The sequence below is a fragment of the Saccopteryx bilineata genome, chromosome 4 (genome assembly GCF_036850765.1).
Source record: "Saccopteryx bilineata isolate mSacBil1 chromosome 4, mSacBil1_pri_phased_curated, whole genome shotgun sequence".
Taxonomy (NCBI): Eukaryota; Metazoa; Chordata; class Mammalia; order Chiroptera; family Emballonuridae; genus Saccopteryx; species Saccopteryx bilineata.
Window position 1 is genome coordinate 290,434,554 of NC_089493.1, and position 20,879 is coordinate 290,455,432.

General features: G+C 51.2%; 1 protein-coding gene across 6 annotated transcripts in view; it reads left to right on the top strand.

Moving 5' to 3' along the window:
• Positions 1 to 20,879, top strand: part of KATNIP (katanin interacting protein) — a 190,532-nt gene that overhangs the window by 68,539 nt on the left and 101,114 nt on the right. For all 6 annotated transcript variants that reach the window (XM_066275499.1, XM_066275496.1, XM_066275494.1 and 3 more), the window contains 2 exons: positions 6,402 to 6,533; positions 10,576 to 10,704. In XM_066275499.1, coding sequence (XP_066131596.1) covers positions 6,402 to 6,533; positions 10,576 to 10,704 — 261 coding nt within the window. The remainder of the gene's footprint in view (positions 1 to 6,401; positions 6,534 to 10,575; positions 10,705 to 20,879) is intronic.

Here is a 20,879-nt window from a genome sequence, read left to right on the forward strand (position 1 = left end):
ACTCCCTGTAGTGTCCCTGTGCTGAGGACCAGTGGTAGTGCTGTTTGTTATCTGCCCTGCTACTGCTTCTCGTTCACCTTCCCATTTCCCACCTGCCTCTCTGGGACATTTGAACCTGTGACCCCGGGAAGTGGAAGGGAAAGGGCTGAGGAGTCAAACTCCTTACAGCTGTGTGCCCTGGATCTGGCAGTGTGACCTCTCGAGCTTTGGGCTCATCGTTAGTAATGCCTCCCAGGGCTTCCGGAAGGGTGTGCTCACAGTGTGCCCTAGGTTGGGGGCTGTCTGCTTGTGCTTCAGGCAGGAGACCCTGGTGGCAGGCAACAGCCGAGTCCAGAGAAGTGGTTAGGAGCACAGACTCCGACACCCAGACGCCTGAGTCCAAAGCCTTGGCTGCACCACTTCCTGGCTGTGTGGTCCTAGTTGAGCTGCTAAACCCAGGGTAGGAAGGACTCGACGAGCCAGTGTTTGGCGAGCATTTCAACCAGCACCTGGCCCCGAGGAAGCCTCAGTAAATGTCTGTTGTCGTCAGTGCGTGTGAGGCAGATGCTGAGGGCTCTCTGCCTACCAACTCCGGGCTCTTCGCTCTCTGGTCATCCCGTCCTTCCTCCAGACCGTGACCACTTGCAGAGCACCTGCTGCGTTTTGGAGACTTGTAGGTGCTGTGCTCACACCAGTGAGGCAGGCCAGGCCCGCCGTCCTGGAGCTGACAGGTACAGGGCGTGGGTGGAGGGCCAAGGACCAAGCCCACCAGTGAGCAAGTAAACAAACGCCCCGCCGGACAGGAAAGTGGACTGAGAGGCCGGTGTCTGGGCAGAGGTGCTCGGGTGGGCTGTGAGGGCTTCCCCAGGGCCACCTCCCAGCTGACGCCTGAAGGTGAGGTAGAGCGGCTCCCAGGCACTCTGAAGGGAGAGTCTCCCAGAGATTGGCACAGCGAGAACAGTGAAGTGGGATCAGGCTGGACGGAGGCTGGGGTGACCCGTGCACGGAGACGGGGGCCCGGTGACCCACACAGGGAGACGGGGCCGGGGTGGCCAGTGCACGGAGACGGGTGCCAGGGCAGCCCACGCACAGAGATGGAGGCCAGGGTGACCCGCGCAGGGAGACGGGGGCCAGGGCAGTCCGCGCAGGGAGACGGAGGCCAGGGTGACCTGCGCACGGAGACGGGGCCGGGGCAGCCCACGCACAGAGATGGAGGCCGGGGGACCCGCGCAGGGAGACGGGGGCCAGGGCAGTCCGCGCAGGGAGACGGAGGCCAGGGTGACCTGCGCACGGAGACGAGGCCGGGGCAGCCCACGCACAGAGATGGAGGCCGGGGTGGCCAGGGTGACCCGCGCACGGAGACGGGGCCGGGGTGACCCGCGCACGGAGACGGAGGCCGGGGTGGTCCGCGCACGGAGACGGAGGCCGGGGTGACCCGCGCACGGAGACGGGGCCGGGGTGACCCGCGCACGGAGACGGAGGCCGGGGTGACCTGCGCACGGAGACGAGGCCGGGGCAGCCCACGCACAGAGATGGAGGCCGGGGTGGCCAGGGTGACCCGCGCACGGAGACGGGGCCGGGGTGACCCGCGCACGGAGACGGAGGCCGGGGTGGCCCGCGCACGGAGACGGAGGCCGGGGTGACCCGCGCACGGAGACGGGGCCGGGGTGACCCGCGCACGGAGACGGAGGCCGGGGTGGCCCGCGCACAGAGGTTGGGTCCCCTAGCTTCCACGGGGCGGCTGTCCGCCCGGCAGTGGAGGACTCCGTGTGCCAGCAGCCCTGTTACTGTCTGGAGGAGGGGAGGCTGGGTTGGTTTCCTTTGGCCCCACGTTGTGGAGTTAAGAAGCAGGTTTCTCCACGGTAGAAAGTACTTGGGGGCAGATTTGGGGTGCATAGGAGAAGAGATGAGGACAGTCTCTCTGCCCCTTTGAATGGGCTCCGCTGTCCTGGGAGGCAGCCAGGGGGAGGCAGAATTGTCAGGTGGTAGAGTCTCCAATGGCCGGTGGTGGCCAAGTCTCAGAAGCCGCCCGCAGGAGAGGAACCGCAGCCCTGCCCCAGGCCTCTGGTTACTCCTGTACCCAGCAGGAGGGACAGGCGGGGCCACAATTGTCTGGTGTGTTTGCACTGGCCAGGTCAGCGGGGCACAGCGGTCACCTGCAGGGCGGGCCCTGCGGTCAGTCTGCTGCCCGCGGGCACCGTGTCCTCCCCACGGCGTCCCTGCACTTGCTCACCTGTTTTTTTGTTGTTTTTTTTACAGAGACAGAGAGTGAGTCAGAGAGAGGGATAGACAGGGACAGACAGGAACGGAGAGAGATGAGAAGCATCAATCATCAGTTTTTTGTTGCAACACCTTAGTTGTTCATTGATTGCTTTCTCATATGTGCCTTGACCACGGGCCTTCAGCAGACCGAGTAACCCCTTGCTCAAGCCAGCGACCTTGGGTCCAAGCTGGTGGGCTTTTTCCTCAAACCAGATGAGCCTGCACTCAAGCTGGCGACCTCGGGGTCTCGAGCCTGGGTCCTCTGCATCCCAGTCCGACACTCTATCCACTGCGCCACCACCTGGTCAGGCTCGCTCACCTGTTTTTTGTGGCAGGTTTTCTCAGTGTCTCCCCTAAACTCTCGACTCACACATCACCTTTGCACTGATCAAGCCCAGAGCCTTCGCCTTCGCCTTCTTCCAGCAGAACAGCTTCCCTTCTCAGGGTCTTTCCCAGCAGCTGGGAAGCTCTGATGGGTAGAGCTGCCCTTGATGAGGGGCTGTACCAAGCTCCCCGACCTGAGGGTTCCCGAGCCGCAGAGTCATGGAGTCAGCTAGACGCTGGCCGAGGGGCTGACCAGCTCCGCCTGTGAGACCCTGCGTGGACTCTCCAATTCTGGGGGGATGGAGGGGAGGGCGGGGGTGCATGGTGCCGCTTGGTTGGGCTCCGGAGCCGCCACCTGCACTGTGGAATGGCCGGTGGTGATGAATGGGCTCTGGCTGGTCCCGTCAATTTCTCTGCACCACTTCTTGGCCTTAGATCTTTCCGCTGCTATCCGTGGATGAAGATTTATGGCTTCCTCGGCCTTGTAATACGTGAGTGGACAGCGGCCTAATCAACAGAGCTGTCGTTTACCAAAATGCTGTCAGATTTGATGAAAGCCATCAGCTCTTAGGATTAAATTGGTAGTGAAGGGATCGGCCTTCCAGCCACTTGCTGTGGGGTGGGCTTTCTTTAAAGGCCCGAGAAGCAAGCTCGTTGCAATGATGGCAGCAGAGGCTTTGCTCTGGCGCCCGGCTGTGTCTGGTGTCCTCCTGTGGGCCGGGCAGCGCAGGCACCCCTGGGAGAGTCGGAGGTGAGACTGGGGAGCACGGGGTGCCCTTTCCTTTGTTTTCCTCCTGAGTTCTGAAAACCCCCGCAGTGAGGACAATAAATGAAGCAACCCATAAAGCACCGGCCTTTACGGTGACCTTGCGTGACACAGTGTCGAGTGCTATTGTCTGTAAGAGATCAGACAAATCCAGGAAGAACCTATCACAGGGGGTAGATTTACTCCTCACCCTGCACCTGCCAGAGTCAATATCTTCAGAGCTCTCCTGCCTCTAGAGGGAGCCGTTTACATGCTGCACGACCTGCACCCCCCCCCACTTCCCCCATCTCCCCCTCCCCGCCTTGATCTTTTTCCTGATTGGCAGTAAGCTTGAATGCACACCTCTCAGACCACTCTGCTGAGAGGGGCAGCAGACACACACAGATAAATGAACAGGACACTGACCCGAGTGTGGCTGGGTATAACACGGTGGCCTTGGGCTGGCAAATGGAACATGGTGTTTGGGTGCTGGACTTATTTTAGGTTCTGTCCTGGTCTATGGTGGATGCGGCAAAGGACTACACAAGTCTGGGCGCTGCAAGCGGGCAGGGGAGAGCAGCTGCTTAGAAACACCCGCCTGAGGTAAAGCAGCGTGCCAGGCGGGGAGCCAGCCAGGAGCTCGGGCATCATCCCTGCGAGGGCAAGAAGGAAGGAGGCAGGCGTGGCATGTCTGGGGGCCGGGTCGGAAGCTGCCAGCCTTGCGCTCCCCACGAGGAAGTGGGCACCATCGTGTGGGCAGGGCGGCGCTCCATGCTCTCCCAGTGGTGGCAGATGCACTGCCCTGGGGCTGAGGGGGAGAGCCCACCGGATGGAGGAAGGGACGCTGTGTTCCCCTCGCTGGTACCCACTCAGCATTTGGAAACTTCCTGGATCCAATTAGTTTTGTCACATGTTGCTCCATAAACACCTTCTGCTGTTCTGTGTGCTGTGTGAGCTCCCGGACGGGCCGGGGCATTGGTTTTTAAATGTTTTAATATTTTGACACGTATGCAGTCGGTACTCGGTAAGGTCTTGCTGATTAAGTGCCGTAATGCCTACCGGCCAGGCGAGCCGTTGTGCCGAGCACCGGGAAGGGAGAGGGGCACTTGGGGGAGGCCGGATGGGGAAGCTGCAGGGGAGAAGGGCACGTGAGCTCTCTCTTATTTATAATTCAGATCAGACGGGCCGAGCGCCTGGACCCCAGCTCTCTGACTCGCCGGTGTGACGTTCCGTTCCTGCTGTACCCAACTTATAAACGACACTTTATCATGAGTATGTGTGCACGGAAAGATGCGCAGTCTGTATAGGTTCAGTACTCTCCGCCACTCCAGGCATCCGCTGGGTCTTGGAACGTATGCCCTGTGGATGAGGAAGGACGGCTGCACAGTGTGGTGCTTTAGAACTGGGCTCGGTCAGAGAATACCAGCTCTTGAGCCAAATCTGGCCACAGCCTGTTTTTGTAAATAAAGTGTTTCTGAGACACAGCCGTGCCCATGTGTACAGGCACGATGCGTCGCCGCTTTCAAGCTACCATGGGACAGTTGACTATTGTGACAGAGACCAGATGGCTGGCAAAGCCCAAAATATCTACTTTTTAAAAGAAACACTGGCTCAACATTGGTCCCTGGAGCCATACTGCTGGGGTTCAAATCCGGTCCCCTGGCTGTGTGACCTTGGACAAGTGGTTTATAGACTTGTGACTCGGTTTCCCCCTAGGGTGACTGTGAGGACTAAATAAGCAGATAAATGCACCCAAAGCACTTGGCGCAGTGACCGGTTTGCATTGAGGGAAATGGCGCCTCGTGCGAGAGCAGGGAGTGGGGTGAGGGGCGGCGTGGACGTGGATGAGGGGGGAGTCCTGGCCCAGCTGTGGAGTGTCCTGCAGGACGCCCCACCTGGGCCTCCCGTCCCGCTTCATCAAGCTGATGGCTGAGTTCACTGAGCTGGTGGGGAAGCCGGTCCTCCCGCGTGAAAGGCTCTGATGTGCTGGGGGGAGGGGAAGTGCGTGGTCTGAATCACTCTCCCCCGCTGGGGACGGAGTCCGGACCTGTGGCCCGGTGGATCTCCTTCTCAGTACTGGCGCCGCAGTAGGGCGAGGCCCAGGGCAGGCCGTCGAAAGAGACCCTCCCTCTGGGGTGTGTGCACGTGCAGGGCACCCGGGAGGGGGCACCTTGTGCCCGCTGCTCCCTGGGCGTCTCACGGGCACCGGCCCTGCCACCCATCCGGCTCAGCCCACTCTGACTCCAGCACTGGAACCGGTGGCTTGTTTCTAGAGTCCACAGGGAATAAAGCATGCTCTTGTGGGGAGGAGCGAGTCATCCTCATGGGAGTTCTGTGACAAAGGTGTCATTAGTGCCATACTTTAATAGTCGTGGAAAGGGGTGTTCGGGGGGTTAACACGACTTGGCCCATGGTTGCCTGGGGAATAAGCATCAGAGTTCTGGGACTCAGTCCGGGAGGCCTGAGTTTAGAAACCTGGTCCTTCGCCACCTGTGAGCAACGCTAATATAGCCGCACAGACAATGACAAGTACCCAAAGGAGTGTTGTGAGCTAGGACTCAGCTCAGCTGTCCGTAACGGATACTGGATACTGAGGCTTAAAGACTGTTGCATTTCTCTCAAGTGAGCAAGGAGTTTGGAGGCAGCCAGGGATTCAAGATCCTTTTTTTCCATGGGTCATCTGTAGTAGGTGGCTTTGTCCCTTCTTCTCTTGAGATGGCAGCTCTGCACCTGAACATCACACCCGCAGTCTGTCAGGCGGAAGGGTGGAAGAGTAAAGGATACAGCCTACGTTGCTGAGTGAGTCCTGGTGGGCAGGAAAACTGTGGCTCTGTCAGCAGCTTCATCTGCATGCAGACTCCACCCACTCACACAGCCATCCATCCATCCGTAGCTGCAAGGGACTCCAGCATGGTCACCTTAAAGGGCCCTGTGGCTGCCTCAGCAAAATCAGGGTTTTGTTAGTCAGGATGGAGAGGGCAATGAATGGCAATCATAGGCACCTTGCCGTCTGCACCTAATGTGCTCGTCCCCAAAGGGATCAAGACGTTTGTTCTGCCGCAACTTAAAGGGTCTGCATTTCTGTGTGTAGAAATCTGTGCAGATCAGGACGGAAGCTGGCCCGCGGCTCCACATCGAACCTCCTCTGGACTATTCTGAAGATTTCGAGCCATATGGGGACGTGACTGTCAATGCAGATGACGAGCCTGGGAGTCACCCACAGGTAGGAGTGGCCGGGGCTCCGTGCTGCTGCAGCTGTCAGCGCACTTTCTGTTACTTCTTCCTTCCTTCCTGGAAAAACAAATTCCTTTTCTATGGAATGGCCCAGTGACCTCGTTTCCCTACCATATCCGTAGAAGTGGGATTTTACAGTAAGACTTAATTGCTGTAGGACCTACCTTCCGCACAGCCTGCACACGCTCACGCACGCGTGCGCCCGTGCACACACACACACACACACACACACACTCACTCACTTGCTTTTGAATCAACCAAACAACCCCATGCTCAGGATCAGTCTGTGCAAACAGCCTTCAGCTTCTCTTCGCCTGAGGCTGGTTGGTAGCCAGGTTCAGTCTGTTAGAGCCCCAGCCCAGCCTGTGCCACAGGATGCACACCTGCCCTTCAGGCAAGAGGCACGGTCATTCCCTCTTCTCCTCTGACTATTTGGTGCCTCCTGTTACACGAAGGCTCCCTGTGGGGGCCCTGAGGCATTCCTTTCTCCACAAGCCCCCGAGCTCCCTGAGCCGGGCAGCCGGTCCCGCACAGGCTGAAGCCCCGTTAGCATTCCCATGTGCGCGTGCCCCGTGCTCCTCATCCCCAGTGCCCCCTCTGCTGGCGCTGAATCTTCTCCACCGCGATTGCCTGTCTTTCTTTCTTTTTTCCCCTCTCTCTTCTTGGTGGGAGACACCCCATAGGCCTTCACAGCTTGTTTCCCCAGGGAGTTATTTTTCTGCTACGGGAGGGGAAAATGGCAGCGCCAGGGTTCAGCACAGGCAGAAGCAGGAGAGCTGCAGTCTGAACCGGGAGAGAGGAGAGTGCGTGGCTGAGTACGCTCGGCCACCTCAGCGTTTGCAGGCGCGGACGGAGCGGGGCAGAGAGGAAGTGCACGTCTGCGTGTATATTTCCACCTGACCTGCACTGCTGAAACACCAGGCTCTCGCCTTCCATCACGTCCTCAGTGAACTTCAGTTTCCCGGCGGCGGCCGAGTTCACACCCTGGCATGCTGCAGACATGCTCTGTTGGCCACCACCCTGTTGACTTGCACGGTTCTTTCAAAAGAGATGAATTACGGCCCTGGCCAGTTGGCTCAGTGGTAGAGCGTCGGCCTGGCGTGCAGGAGTCCCGGGTTTGATTCCCGGCCAGGGCACACAGGAGAAGCGCCCATCTGCTTCTCCACCCCTCCCCCTCTCCTTCCTCTCTGTCTCTCTCTTTCCCTCCCACAGTCGGGGCTCCACTGGAGCAAAGTTGGCCCGGGCGCTGAGGATGGCTCTGTAGCCTCTGCCTCAAACGCTAGAGTGGCTCTGGTTGCAGCAGAGTGACGCCCCAGATGGGCAGAGCATTGCCCCCTGGTGGGCGTGCCAGGTGGATCCTGGTCGGGCGCATGTGGGAGTCTGTTTGACTGCCTACCCATTTCTGGCTTCGGAAAAACACAAAAATAAATAAATAAATATTGATAAATAAATTAAAAAAAAAGAGATGAATTACTAAGGGACATTTAAGAATCTGGAAATTCCGTGTTAATGTCTGAAGTTAGGGCTTCTCTTGGAAAACGGGGAGATTTGGGAACCACATTCTTTTTTTTTTTTTTTTTTTTTTTTTTTTTTGTATTTTTCTGAAGCTGGAAACAAGGAGGCAGTCAGACAAACTCCCGCATGCGCCCGACCAGGATCCACCCGGCACGCCCACAAGGGGGCGATGCTCTGTCGCGACCAGAGCCACTCTAGCACCTGGGGCAGAGGCCAAGGAGCCATCCCCAGCGCCCGGGCCATCTTTGCTCCAATGGAGCCTCGCTGCGGGAGGGGAAGAGAGAGACAGAGAGGAAGGAGGGGGGGAGGGGGGGAGAAGCAGATGGGCGCCCCTCCTGTGTGCCCTGGCCGGGAATCGAACCCGGGACTCCTGCACGCCAGGCCAACACTCTACCACTGAGCCAACCTGCCAGGGCCGGGAACCACATTCTTACACGACAACAATGGTGCGACAAGGAGCAGCTATCCCCTTAGGGGGTGCTTCCACGTGCCGCCTCCTCACCACAGGTCCAGGCACCGTTTTTCACTCTGAAGATAAAACAGACAATAAACAAGTACATCCTATGTCAGGGGGTGGTAGGGTTTATCAGAGAAACAGCGTACAGGAAGGGGCAGGAGAAAGCTGGGCTGGGACGGCCACTTGATGGGGGAGGTCGTGTGTGAGCAGAGGCCTCAAGGATGCCGGGGAAAGAGCCATCTGGAGAAGGGCATTCCAGGCACAGGGCACAGCAGGTGTGGGGGCCCTGAGGCAGAAGGTCAGGGTGGCAGGAGCTGGGCGTTGAGGGCGGAGGGGGAGGCGAGGCTGGAGAAGTAGCTGAGGCTCAGACCACACAGGGCTTTGAGGGCTGGGGTAGGGATGAAGGGTTCTGCTCTGAGTCAGATGGAAAGCCTTAGTCTGGACTCTTACTTTGCAGTTTAGCAACTGCAGTGAAAGGAGGGCACCTATTTCCAGAGTCCCGCCGAGGGCCAGGTCTCAGTCACGGTGGTCTTCCTTGTGCTGTGTGTTGCAGGGGACAGTAAGGCTCCATTTGAATGATACTGGCTTTGTTTAAGTATCAGGGAATGAAACAATGTACATTTTTTCCTATTATTGAGATACCTTTTCCCCCTGATAATGCATGATCAATATAAAAAAAATTCAAATGATACAAAGCAAATCAAAGTCCTCCCATAACCTCACTGCCCCAGAGAGCATTACTGTGACTCAGCACGTGAGCAGCCCACCGACAAAAAATCGCACATGCCATTGTGTCCAAGAGGAGATGGTTGTCTGAAATGCTCGGGTCCCGTTCCCAGTGGGTGGTATTTCCCAGGGTCAGCTATCTTATCGGCCCCTCGCAGCATGACCGGTGACAGGGAGACCTGAGCACTCTGGCATCTGGAGTGTCTTCTCCGAGTCTTCCCGCTGTGTGGATCCTGGAGTGGGGTGAATTGGATATCTGTCCACAATTGCAATTTAGTGTTTTAAAGTTTTTGTTACTTGCTGATAGATATAAACAACTTAGATACCTGTGATAACCCCTGTGTCACCAGCAGGTCTGCTACATATGGAGTGTTGTGGCTCATGTTGGCTCACCCACCTGTTGATAATCAGTGGGTTTAGGCCGTTGTGCCATTGTTGGCTGAGGACACCCAGTGAAGCAGCCCCCCACTTTGTCCCCAGTGGAGCTCCTTGGCAGGTCCCTTCAGTAGTCATTAATTTCAAGGGTAAGACTTGAAAAAACGGGATCATTTTTAGGGCAGGGCAGTTCCATTGCTTGGTGCTTATGCTTCAGATTACCAGATAAATAACTTTTGAGTGAGTGCCTTTTTCTCTTTTCTTTTCTTTTTGTTTTTTGTATTTTTCTTAAATGAGAAGCGAGGAGGCAGAGGAATAGACCTCCCCCCCCCCTTTGCGCTGGACTGGGATCCACCCAGCATGCCCACTAGGGGGCGATGCTCTGCCCATCTGGGACTTTGCTCTGTTGCAACTGGAGCCATTCTAGCGCCTGAGGTGGAGGCCATGGAACCATCCTCAGCGCCCGGGCCATCTTTGCTCCAATGGAGCCTTGGCTGCAGGAGGGGAAGAGAGAGACAGAGAGGAAGGAGAGGGGGAGAAGCAGATGGGCGCTTCTCCTGTGTGCCCTGGCTGGGAATCAAACCCAGGACATCCACACGCTGGGCCACTGAGCCAACTGGCCAGGGCCTCTCTTTACTTTTTATTGTTATTTTCACATAAGTGGGATTATACCATTCATACTGTTTGGTAATCCCACTTTTTTTACTCAACGTGTGTGGCCATCTCTCAGCACTGCCCTTCCCTTAGCTCAGGGCCCTGTTTTGGGCTCTGGTGGCCCACTTAGTGTGTCCCTGCAGTGGCGTTGATAAAGCAGGAGGACTGTGGTCACATCAGCCGTGGGAGCAAGAGCAGGAAACAGCTCAGTGGGGAGAGGGATGGGGGCGTGGAGACAATGGAATGAGGGCCCAGCGTGTCTCTGGGGACACAAGTTGCTTTTCTCTTCTCTTCTTGTCCCTAGGATTCCAAGTCTCCCGCCAGCACCACACCCCGTGATTTTAACTCCTCCCTTCAGAGCACTCATGGACATCCCGACCCTCCAAGCAGTATGGACAAAGCAAAGATCCTCTTAACTATTCAGGATGTAACGGTAAGACCCATTTCTGCACCACAGCCAGGAGGGGCCAGGGTCCTTCCCATGGCCAAGCAGCTGGGCCCTGGGAGGGGCCCCACGAGAGAGTCTGGGTTTATACTCGGGGAAACTTCGGACAACAGGATCCGGCTTTAACAAAAAGCCTCGGACCAACCCACCAGGATCTTTAAAATAACACACAAGAGAGTTGGTTCAATGACGTTATTTGTATTTACTTATTTTGTTTTTGATATAAAACATAGATTTCTTTTTTAAAAATTTATTTTTCAATTACAGTTTGTTTTATTATTCATACACTATAATTTTGTGTTCATTTCCGGTGTACAGCACGGTGGTTACACAATCATATACTCTACAAAGTGTCCCCCCGATATTTCCGGTACCCACCTGGCTCCGTACACAGTGGTTCCAGTATTATTGACTATCGTCCCTGGGTCCCCAGGCTGAACTTTACATCCCCGTGACTCTTCTGTTGCTACCTATTTGTACTTCCTCATCCCCTCCCCTTTTCCACCCAGCCCCCCAATGCTCCTTCCCCTCTGTCAACCACCAGCCAAGTGTTCTCTGTGTCTATGAGTCTGTTTCAACTGGGTGTTTGTTCATTTACATTGTTCTTTAGAGTCCACACAGAAATGGAATCTGTGGTATTTGTCTTTGACTGACTGACTTCTCTCTCTTAGCCTGATACCTCCTAGGTCCATCCATACTGTTTGCAAACGATAAGATTTTATTCTTTTCTTTTTGGCTGAGTAGCATTCCCTTGTATAGGTGTACCACAACTCTTTGATCCGCTTGTCTGTCAGCACTTGCGTTGCTTCCGTATCTTGTCTATTATAAATAACGCTGCATTGCATATATTCTTTCAAATTAGCGTTTTGGGTTTTTTGGGATATATTCCCAGGGGAGAAACTGCAGGATTATAAGACAGTTCCTTTTTTAATTTCTTGAGGAATCTCCATACTGCTGTCCACGGTGGCTGCGCCAGTCTGCATTCCCACCAGCAGTGCCGGAGGGTTCCCTTTTCTCCACACCCTTGCTGGTGCTGGTTTATTGGATGATGAAAACCATTCTGACAGGTGTGAGGTGATATCTCATTGTGATTTTTGCATCTGATGAGGAGTGATGTTGAACATCTTTTCATATGTCTGTTGGCGATTTGTTTGTCTTCTCTGGAGAAGTGTCTATTCAGGTCTTCTGCCCATTTTTTAAATTGGATTGTTTAGTTTTTAGGTGTTCAGTTATATGAGTTCTTTATAAATTTTGGATATTAACCACTTTGAGATGTATTGGCAAATACCTTCCTCTGTTCAGTCGGTTGTCTGTTTTATTGATGGTTTTTTTCTTTGCTGTACAAAATATTTTTAGTTTTATATAGTTTCATTTGTTTATTTTTGTTTCCCTTGCCCAAGGAGATAGAGTAATAAAAATATTGCTAAGAGAAATAATGACATTATTTAAAAAAAAATAATAGTAGTAGCCCTGGGTAGGTAGCTCAATTGGTTAGAGCAGTGGTCCCCAACCCTCGGGCCGCAGACCGGTACCGGTCTGTGGGCCATTTGGTACCGATCCGCAGAGAAAGGATAAATAACTTACATTATTTCTGTTTTATTTATATTTAAGTCTGAAAGATGTTTTATTTTTAAAAAATGACCAGATTCCCTCTGTTAAATCTGTCTAAGACTCACTCTTGACGCTTGTCTCGGTCACGTGATACATTTATCCATCCCACCCTAAAGGCCAGTCCATGAAAGTATTTTCTGACATTAAACCGGTCCATGGCCCAAAAAAGGTTGGGGACCACTGGGTTAGAGCATTAATCCTATACACCACGGTTGTGGATTTTATCCCCATATGACCATCAGTCAATGAGTGCATAAATGGTGGAGCAACAGGTTGATGTTTATCTCTCTCCTCTCTAAAATCTATCAATTAAAAATATTTTAAAAATAATAGTAAAGACTCACATTAAATGGGCACTTACTAAGTGCCGAGCACTATATTGGGTGTATAACATCCATCACTCATTAACCCTGTGAGTTAAGTGCTAGGTATTTTATTTTATTTTATTTATCTATGAATTAAATAGTTTCTATTGATCTGAGATAGAGAGAGAGAGAGAGAGAGAGAGGAAAGAGGGTCCTAGGTTTGAGCTTGAGCGTGAGTTCATTCGACTTGAGCACAGGGTCTCTGGCTTGAGCGTGGGATCATAGACATGACCCCATGGTCACTGGCTTGAGCCCAGAGGTCACCTGGCTTGAAGCCCAGGGTCACTGGCTTGAGCCCAAGGTTGCTGGCTTGAGCAAGGGGTCACTCATTCTGCTGTAGCCCCCCACCCTGGTCAAGGCACATATGAGAAAGCTATCAATGAACAGCTAAGGTGCTGCAATGAAGAATTGATGCTTCTCATCTCTCTCCCTTCCTGTCTGTCTGACTCTCTCTGTCAAAAAAACAAAAGAGAAGGGGAGATGGGGGAACAGAGAGAGAGAGAAAGAAAGAAACATGGACCCGTTTTCTTCAGCTGTTCCATTGACTTGTGCACTCACCGATTGCTTCTCATGTGCCCTGACCAGGGGGGTTGGACCTGTGACCTCTGGCATGCTGGGATGACGCTTTATCCTCTGAACCAGCCAGCCAGGGCAAGCGCGAGGTATTTTCATTCCGTTTTATAGCTTGAGGAGACTTGAGTTGTAGAAAAATGATGTTGCTTGCCCAGGTCTCAAGAAAAGCCCAGACTGGAAACCCAGACCCCGTGACGCCTGTTCCTGGGGGTTAACAAGCTGGCGGTGGCACTGGCCTAGTTTTGCTTCCGAAAGTGCCCACCTCTCCACAGGGGCACGGTCTGTGGTGAACATGATTGATCTGCTGCCAGGGAGCAAGGCGTTCGGAGGTGACCATCCGTCAGGTATGCTTACCCGTTCTGCACGGTGACCAAGAAGCCCTGTCCGGCCACGCTCTCCCCTGTGACCTCGTCTCCGACAGTATTGATGAAACATGTGTTTTTGGAAATGAAACTCAGTGAGGAAACAACCAGACAGACCCAAATTGAGGGACAGTCTACGGAACAGCTGGCCTGGGGCCCTCAAGCATGGCAGTGGCGTGAGGGACGGGAGGGCAGCTCCGGACTGAAGGAGGGGAGAGGGTGTCCCCGTTGTGCCATGTGAGATCCTGGGGGGGGGGGAGTTGTAATAAATTTAAAGATAGTTTTTGGAAATCCAGAAAAATGGAAAATGAACTATTATATTGGGTAATACTATTTGTATTGATGTTAAATCCCCCAAATTTGGTAGTGATACTGTGCTTCTGTAAAGGGAGGTTCTTGTTCTCAGGAGACCCAGGCTGAAGTGTGCAGGCACGAGGGGTCGTGATGTCCACATCGATGGACACATGAGCCAGAGTAAAGGCTAGGTGCCGGACATACTGGGGGGGGGAGGGAAAGAAGAGGCAGAAATGGGACAAAGTGCTGACAGTTGGTGAGCGTGGGTGAAGGCATTTGGGGTATTATACTATTCTGATAACTTTTCTATGGTTTTTAAATTTTTTCAGAATAATTTATTATTATTATTACTAAGTGAGAAGTGGGGAGGCAGAGAGACAGACTCCCGCATATGCCTCAGCTGGGATCCACCCAGTAAGACCCCTACCCAGTGATGCTCTGCCCATCTAGGGCGTTGCTCCATTGCTCAGCAACCGAGCTACCTGAGACAAGGCCATGGAGCCATCCTCAGTACCCGGGACCAACTTGCTCGAGCCATTTGAGCCGTGGCTGCGGGAGGAGAAGAGAGAGAAAGAGAGAGAAGGAGAGGAGGGGGAGGGTTGGAGAAGCCGACGGTCGCTTCTACTGTGGGCCCTGACTGGGACTCGAACCCGGGACATCCACATGCCAGGCTTACGCTCTACCGCTGAGCCAACCGACCAGGGCCGGGTATTTGTTTAAAATGCATATTTTCAGTCTAATTTTTAAGCTACCAGAATTGGTACACAGGAGGTTGCACACTTTTTAACAGAAGAATTCCTGGAGATTCTGAACGAGAAGGCCTGAAGAGTGGAGCCCACTCCAAACGGAAGGAAAGTTCTGGAGATATTTTGGACTTTGTGTCCTGGATTTGGGGACTATAAAAGATATTTAAAGATTCAAGGTTAAAATCTCATCCGCGCCAATTTATTGTTACAATTCAAGGTAACTATAAAGTAAAAAACAAAACCACATAAATCCACAGAGGTTCACAAAAACTAGAAAGGGATGGGAGGGACTTCTGCCCTTGTCTTTAAAATCGTATCCTGTGTTTCTGGGAACTCGAGTGGGAAAGGCCACTTGAAAAAAAACAGTAAATGAAAGATGCAAAAGCATAATCGCTGTAGACGGCATCGCCTGTATTACAACTCAGTGCTTCCAGATATTGGCTGCTAGCGTCAAGAAAAAATTAAACTATATTCAACATACTCTTTTTGAGAAGACAAGGAAATCTTATATCTTAGAAGATTTTCATAGAACGTTATTTTATTTAGGTTTTTTTACTAAAGATGTGAATTTTAGATAAATAGAAAATTAATTTTGTGTTATATTAAGACATTATTAAATCAAGGAATTAAATATGAACCTTTTTTTTTTACTTTGGTAACATTAAAAATACATTTATTTTCCTTTTTTTTTTTTAAAAAAAAATTTAATTTATTGATTTTAGAGAGAGAGGAAGGGAGAGAGATAAACACAGGAACATCGATCCGCTCCTGTATGTGCCCTGACCGGGGACTGAACCGGCAACCTCTGTACTTTGGGACGATGCTCTACCCAACCGACCTATCTGGCCAGGGCAAAAATATATTTCAACTGAGAAATAAACAATCCCAAGAAAATAGAGACATGTAGGAGAGGAGTCTTACTAGGTATGACTTGAAACAATGATGCTCCAATTCAAGATAAGGGTAGAAACATAGTGATGAACGGGAGAGACCGTGGCCCAGAGGGGAGGCCCCGCCCAGAGAGGAGGGCCCCGCCCACGGCTGCAAGGACGGGCTTCAGCTCACACGTTTCTTTTTTTTTTTTTTTTTTTAAAGATTTTATTTATTCAATTTTCAGAGAGGAGAGAGAGAGAAAGAGAGAGAGAAAGGGAGGAGCAGGAAGCATCAACTCCCATATGTGCCTTGACCAGGCAAGCCCAGGGTATCGAACAGGCGACCTCAACATTCCAGGTTGAAGCTTTATCCCACTGCACCACCACCGGTCAGGCAACACACACGTTTTGTTGTTTGGGCTGGTGGTGTGCTGTGGTCATCATTGTTCCTGTTTTATTTTGCATCAAAAAACTTCATTGGAACCTGCTCTCCGCCCCTCCCCCGTGTGTCCTGGTCCCCACCTTTCTCTGTTGGTGACTCTGAAGGCCATGTTGCCGTTTTACACTATATTACATCTTCTGAAGGCGTTGGAGCTGTGACTTCTGTCTCAGGGAGTAAAAAGAACAAGTGACTGAGACTCAGCAAGCTCGGAGCAGGGAGTCTGGGCTTTTCCATCCACTGCTGGGGCCATGGCTAAGGCACACTTTCGGCATCCCCACATCCTCCCCTTTGATAAGAAGGGGGTAGATTAGCTATTTCCTGTGCTTGACAGCCCTGAAGTTGTAAATCGTAGGTTGAGTGTACAGGAAAACCCTCTTTCTGATGACAAAATCGGTAGGAATAGAAGATACATAATAGTCCATGGAGCCCCCACTCACCTAATGACTCGTCGGTCGTTTGCGAGTTCCATAGTTAGGGCTGGACAGACCTCTTCTCCACCCTGGATCTGAGCTTCATATTGGCGAGGTGCGTGCTGTCTTCCCGGCTGCTGTGTCTCCGGTTCTTAAAAAAGTGCCTGGCGTAGAGTTAGTTTGCAAATAAATCTCTGTTAAGCAGTGAATTGAATAATTGATTGAGTGAATCGATGGGCGCGGGCGCGGTATCGATGTGGACTTGGCACCCCGGGCAGCCCACACAGCTGAGTTCAGTCATCATGTCACTGAGCTATAATTACAGTGACAGTATTTTCCAAACTGTGAATCAGGAAACACAATCTGACAGGGAAGTTTTTGGCTGCTCGGCGTAGAAGAATCAGTCTGAGAGATGGAGTTAGGACCCTGGAATATTGGGGTTGCTGGCACATGGTTCCAATCAAAATGACTATTTTCAGTGACATGAGCAAGGCAGGTGGGATAAAAGCACAGCCCTTGGCATGGGGGGGGGGGTGTAGGGGAGGCTTGACACAGCTCGGCTGACTGTCCCCAGGGGGGGTACAGGGCAAAGTGGCTCCAGGCTTTCCAGGTCTAACAGAAGCCAGGTGTCTGGGTTTCTTTGTGTTTAATTTCTCCCCCCTTTTTTATGTTGGTAACTAATTTACAATTTTCTATGAACCAAACATAGAAAATGGCCAGATTTGGCTTTCAGCCCAACAGCTTGGAACTTCTGGTTCAGACAATGAAGGTTTGTCAGCTCCTGACGAGAGAGGAGGAGGAGGACGCCTCCCTCCTTCCCGGTGGCACCTGCGTTAGCCCCTCCGTGCCCAGGAACCCCCGAGGGTGTGGCGCCCGGAATGCACCCAGAGATGCCCCGTTGGACAGCTCAGATTAAAGGACAGCCTGGCTGATGGCGTCCGGGGGACCCCGGGCAAGTGAGTCGGACGGCACAGGGCCGGCCGAGCAGGACTCATTCAGTGACGCGCATGAATGGTTCACGTGGAACGGTGCTGAGCAGGCGCCGGATGCCCGGGAACGGCAGGTCCAGAGGGAGAGACGCCCTTTCCCCCAGCAGGGCATTTCTGTGGGTGAGGACACCGGGTGGTATCCGACTTACTACAGCGTCGCTGTCTTTCCTCTCTTTAAGTGAGAGGAGAGGAGATAGTGAGACAGACTCCTGCATGCGCCCCAAGCGGGATTCACCTGGCAGCCCCGTCCAGGGCCGATGCTCGAATCAATCGAGCCACGGGCTGTGAGAGAGGAAGAGAGAGAGAAGGGGGAGAGGGAGGGGAAGAGAAACTGATGGTCGCTTCTCCTGTGTGGCCTGGGCTGGGATCAAACCCGAACGTCTGCACCCAACACTCTATCCACTGAGCCAGCCGGCCAGGGCCCTGTGGTATCTTTTTCAATCCTAATAAAAATAAAGAATGACCTCCGAATCAATATTGGAATAATGTCTTTTTTTCCCTTGCATTTCTTCATAGAATGTCTTAAGTAGTTTTACATTTTTTAAAATCATCTTATATAACATCTAATCCGTGAGTGCTTTCGCCTTAGGAAAGATTCGGACAATTCAGAGGTAAGCTGGGTAGAATGCAAACACCTCTCTCCATGTACCCAGCCTAACTGCTCGGCTTCGAGTTTCTTTGAGCACGTGGACTTTATTTATTTTGTCATTCATTCATTCCTTTATTATTTTTTATTTCATTTAATTTTTACTTTTGTCTCGATTCCTTCTGTGAACTTTTTGTTTTAATTTATTGCTTTTGATTCTACCCCACCCCCACCACGTATTCTGGCTTCTTTAGTTAAATGTTAAATTTTTTTTATTGATTGGTTTTAGAGAGAGATGGAGAGGGAGGGGAGAGAGAGAGAGAGAGAAAGAGTGAAATACTGATTTGTTTGCTTACCTGTGTTGATCCTTGTCTGAGTCCTGGCAGGAGATCAAAGCCTCAACCTTTGCACACGGGGACAGTGCTCTAACCAAGGGACAGTGCTCTAACCAGGCTCGCTTCCCCACCAGGGCTTTAAGTTAAATGTTTAATTCATTTATATTCAGTCTTGTTTTCTGATATACCAATGTTAAGACTGAAAATTTTCCTCTGAACACTGCTTTGTCCTTATCCCACTATGTATGTGGTGTTTTCATTGTAATTTATTCTAATTAGTTTGTGACTTTAGTTTTTCCCCCTCTGTGTTTATTTAGAAGAGTTTTTTGTTTTGTTTTGTTTTTTATAAGTGTTCTGGGGGAGGGGTCTATTTTTGGTTTTTTTTGCTATCCCTTTCTGTTCATTTCTAATTTTCCTACATTTGATCAGTGAATGGTTTGTTTGGTTTCTGTTTCTTGGACATTTCTTTTCTTTCTAGCGAGAGAGAGTGACAAGGACAGACAGACAGGAAAGGAGAGATGAGAAGCATCAACTTTTGTTTTTGCGGCACCTTAGTTGTTCATTGATTGTTTCTCATATATGCCTTGATGGGAGGGGGGGGGGCTCCAGCTGAGCCAGTGACCCCTTGTTCCAGCCAGCAACCTTTGGGTTCAAGCCAGTGACCTTGGGCTTCAAGCCAGCGACCTTTGGGCTCAAGCCAGTGACCTTTGGATTCAAGCCAGCAACCTTTCGGTTCAAGCCGGTGACCTTGGGCTTCAAGCCAGTGACCTTTGGGCTCAAGCCAGCCACCATGGGGTCATGTCTGTGACCCCATGCTCAAGCCAGCAACTGTGCGCTCAAGCCAGAGACTTTACACTCAAGCTGGTGAAGCTGTGCTCAAGCTGGCGATCTCAGGGTTTTGAACCTGGCCCTCAGCGTTCCATGTTGATGCTCTCTCCACTGTGCCACCATCTGGCTAGGTGGACATTTATGAGGTTCTGTGTGTGGTCTACCAGATCATTTTTATGAATGTTTCATGGTATTTCAAAAGAATAATAATTCTCTTTTTGCCACTAAGTTCTCAGTTTTTCTATTAAATCAAACTATTCATTGAATTATTTAACCTGGTAAATCTTAAAGCATGGTCCCAGACTACCAATATCAGAATCACCCGAGCTGCTTATTAAAAATGTGAATTCTCATACCCGTCTGAAAGATACAGAATTGGACAGAATGCTCAAGATCTGCATTTCTTTCTTTTTTTAAAATATTAATTTCTTTATTTTTAATTTATTTGGATGACACGGTCTACCAAATCATACGGGTTTTGCATAAAACACAATGACACAGACCACAGAGTGTCAGTGGAATCTGCATTTCTAATAGAGACTTCCAGGAAATTCTTATGCTCATTAGCAAACCACTGCAAGAGAGCCTACTTAATTTTTGTCTATTTAATTCAGTCAATTTCTATTACCTTGTCAATTTTCCCTCATATTTCTCTGTTTTTGCTTATATATTTCAAATCTGTTGTTGGTGCACATAGAGTCAAATGTTTTCTAATAGATACTACCTTTTATCCATATGAATATAGCAGTATCATTGTCCCATTTAAAGCACTAGGTGGGTCTTATCAATTAGCACTGGAAATTTTCATTATTGTTGTTGTTGTTGTTTTATTAGAATTGTCTTCCGTTGTGTCTGTTCTGTCCTCTGGGGCATCTGTGGGACAAATGTTGGCCGAGATCTATCTTTTCAAGCCTCTTAATTTTTCTTTCAAACCTTCTTTTTGTCTTTTTGTACTGTGTTCTTATAAAATTATTTGTTTTGATTTTCTAGCACATTTAATCACCTTTTATATCTTTCTGCTATTTCGTTGGTCTTTTTAAAAAAATGTTAACAGAAATTAAAATTTTTAAGATCTCTAGTTGTTTTTTTTTCCTGGATAAAATATGCTCTTCAATTTCTCCAGGGATATTAATTTTCTGTGTTCTAAAGTCTTCCTCTGTTTATTAAACTCTCTTTCCTCGGGTATTAGTTCTTTTATTAATTAAATTTGGTGGCTGTCATTCAGGGTGTTGATTTTTCCCAAATGTATGCTCCTTCTGTTTGATGTAGCCCAGCCCTGGTGATTGTGGCGTGGGGCACAGCGTGCTCCCCGAAGCCGTGCACCTTATCTTTCCTTCCAGGTGTGGGGCTCTGAGCCTGCCTCAGGGGCAGGGGCCTCCTGGAAGAGGCATTATCCCGTTTTCTGGCTCAGTACCCATGTTCCCAGCTTCAGCCTGTGGGTGAGCACCTCTGGACTTAATGCAGCTGAGGAGCAGCTGGCAGCTTTTTGTGTGTGTGTGTGTGTGTGTGACACAGACGGAGACAGACAGAAGGGGAGATGGGGACAGACAGGCAAGAAGGGAGAGAGATGAGAAAAGCATGAATTCTTTGTTGTGGCTCCTTAGTCTCCTTAGTTGTTCACTGATTGCTTTCTTATATGTGCTTTGACCTGAGGGCTACAGCAGAGCAAGTGACCCCTTGCTCAAGCCAGTGACCTTGGGTTCAAGTCAGTGACACCCCCTCCCCCAAGCTGGATGAGCCTGCGCTCAAG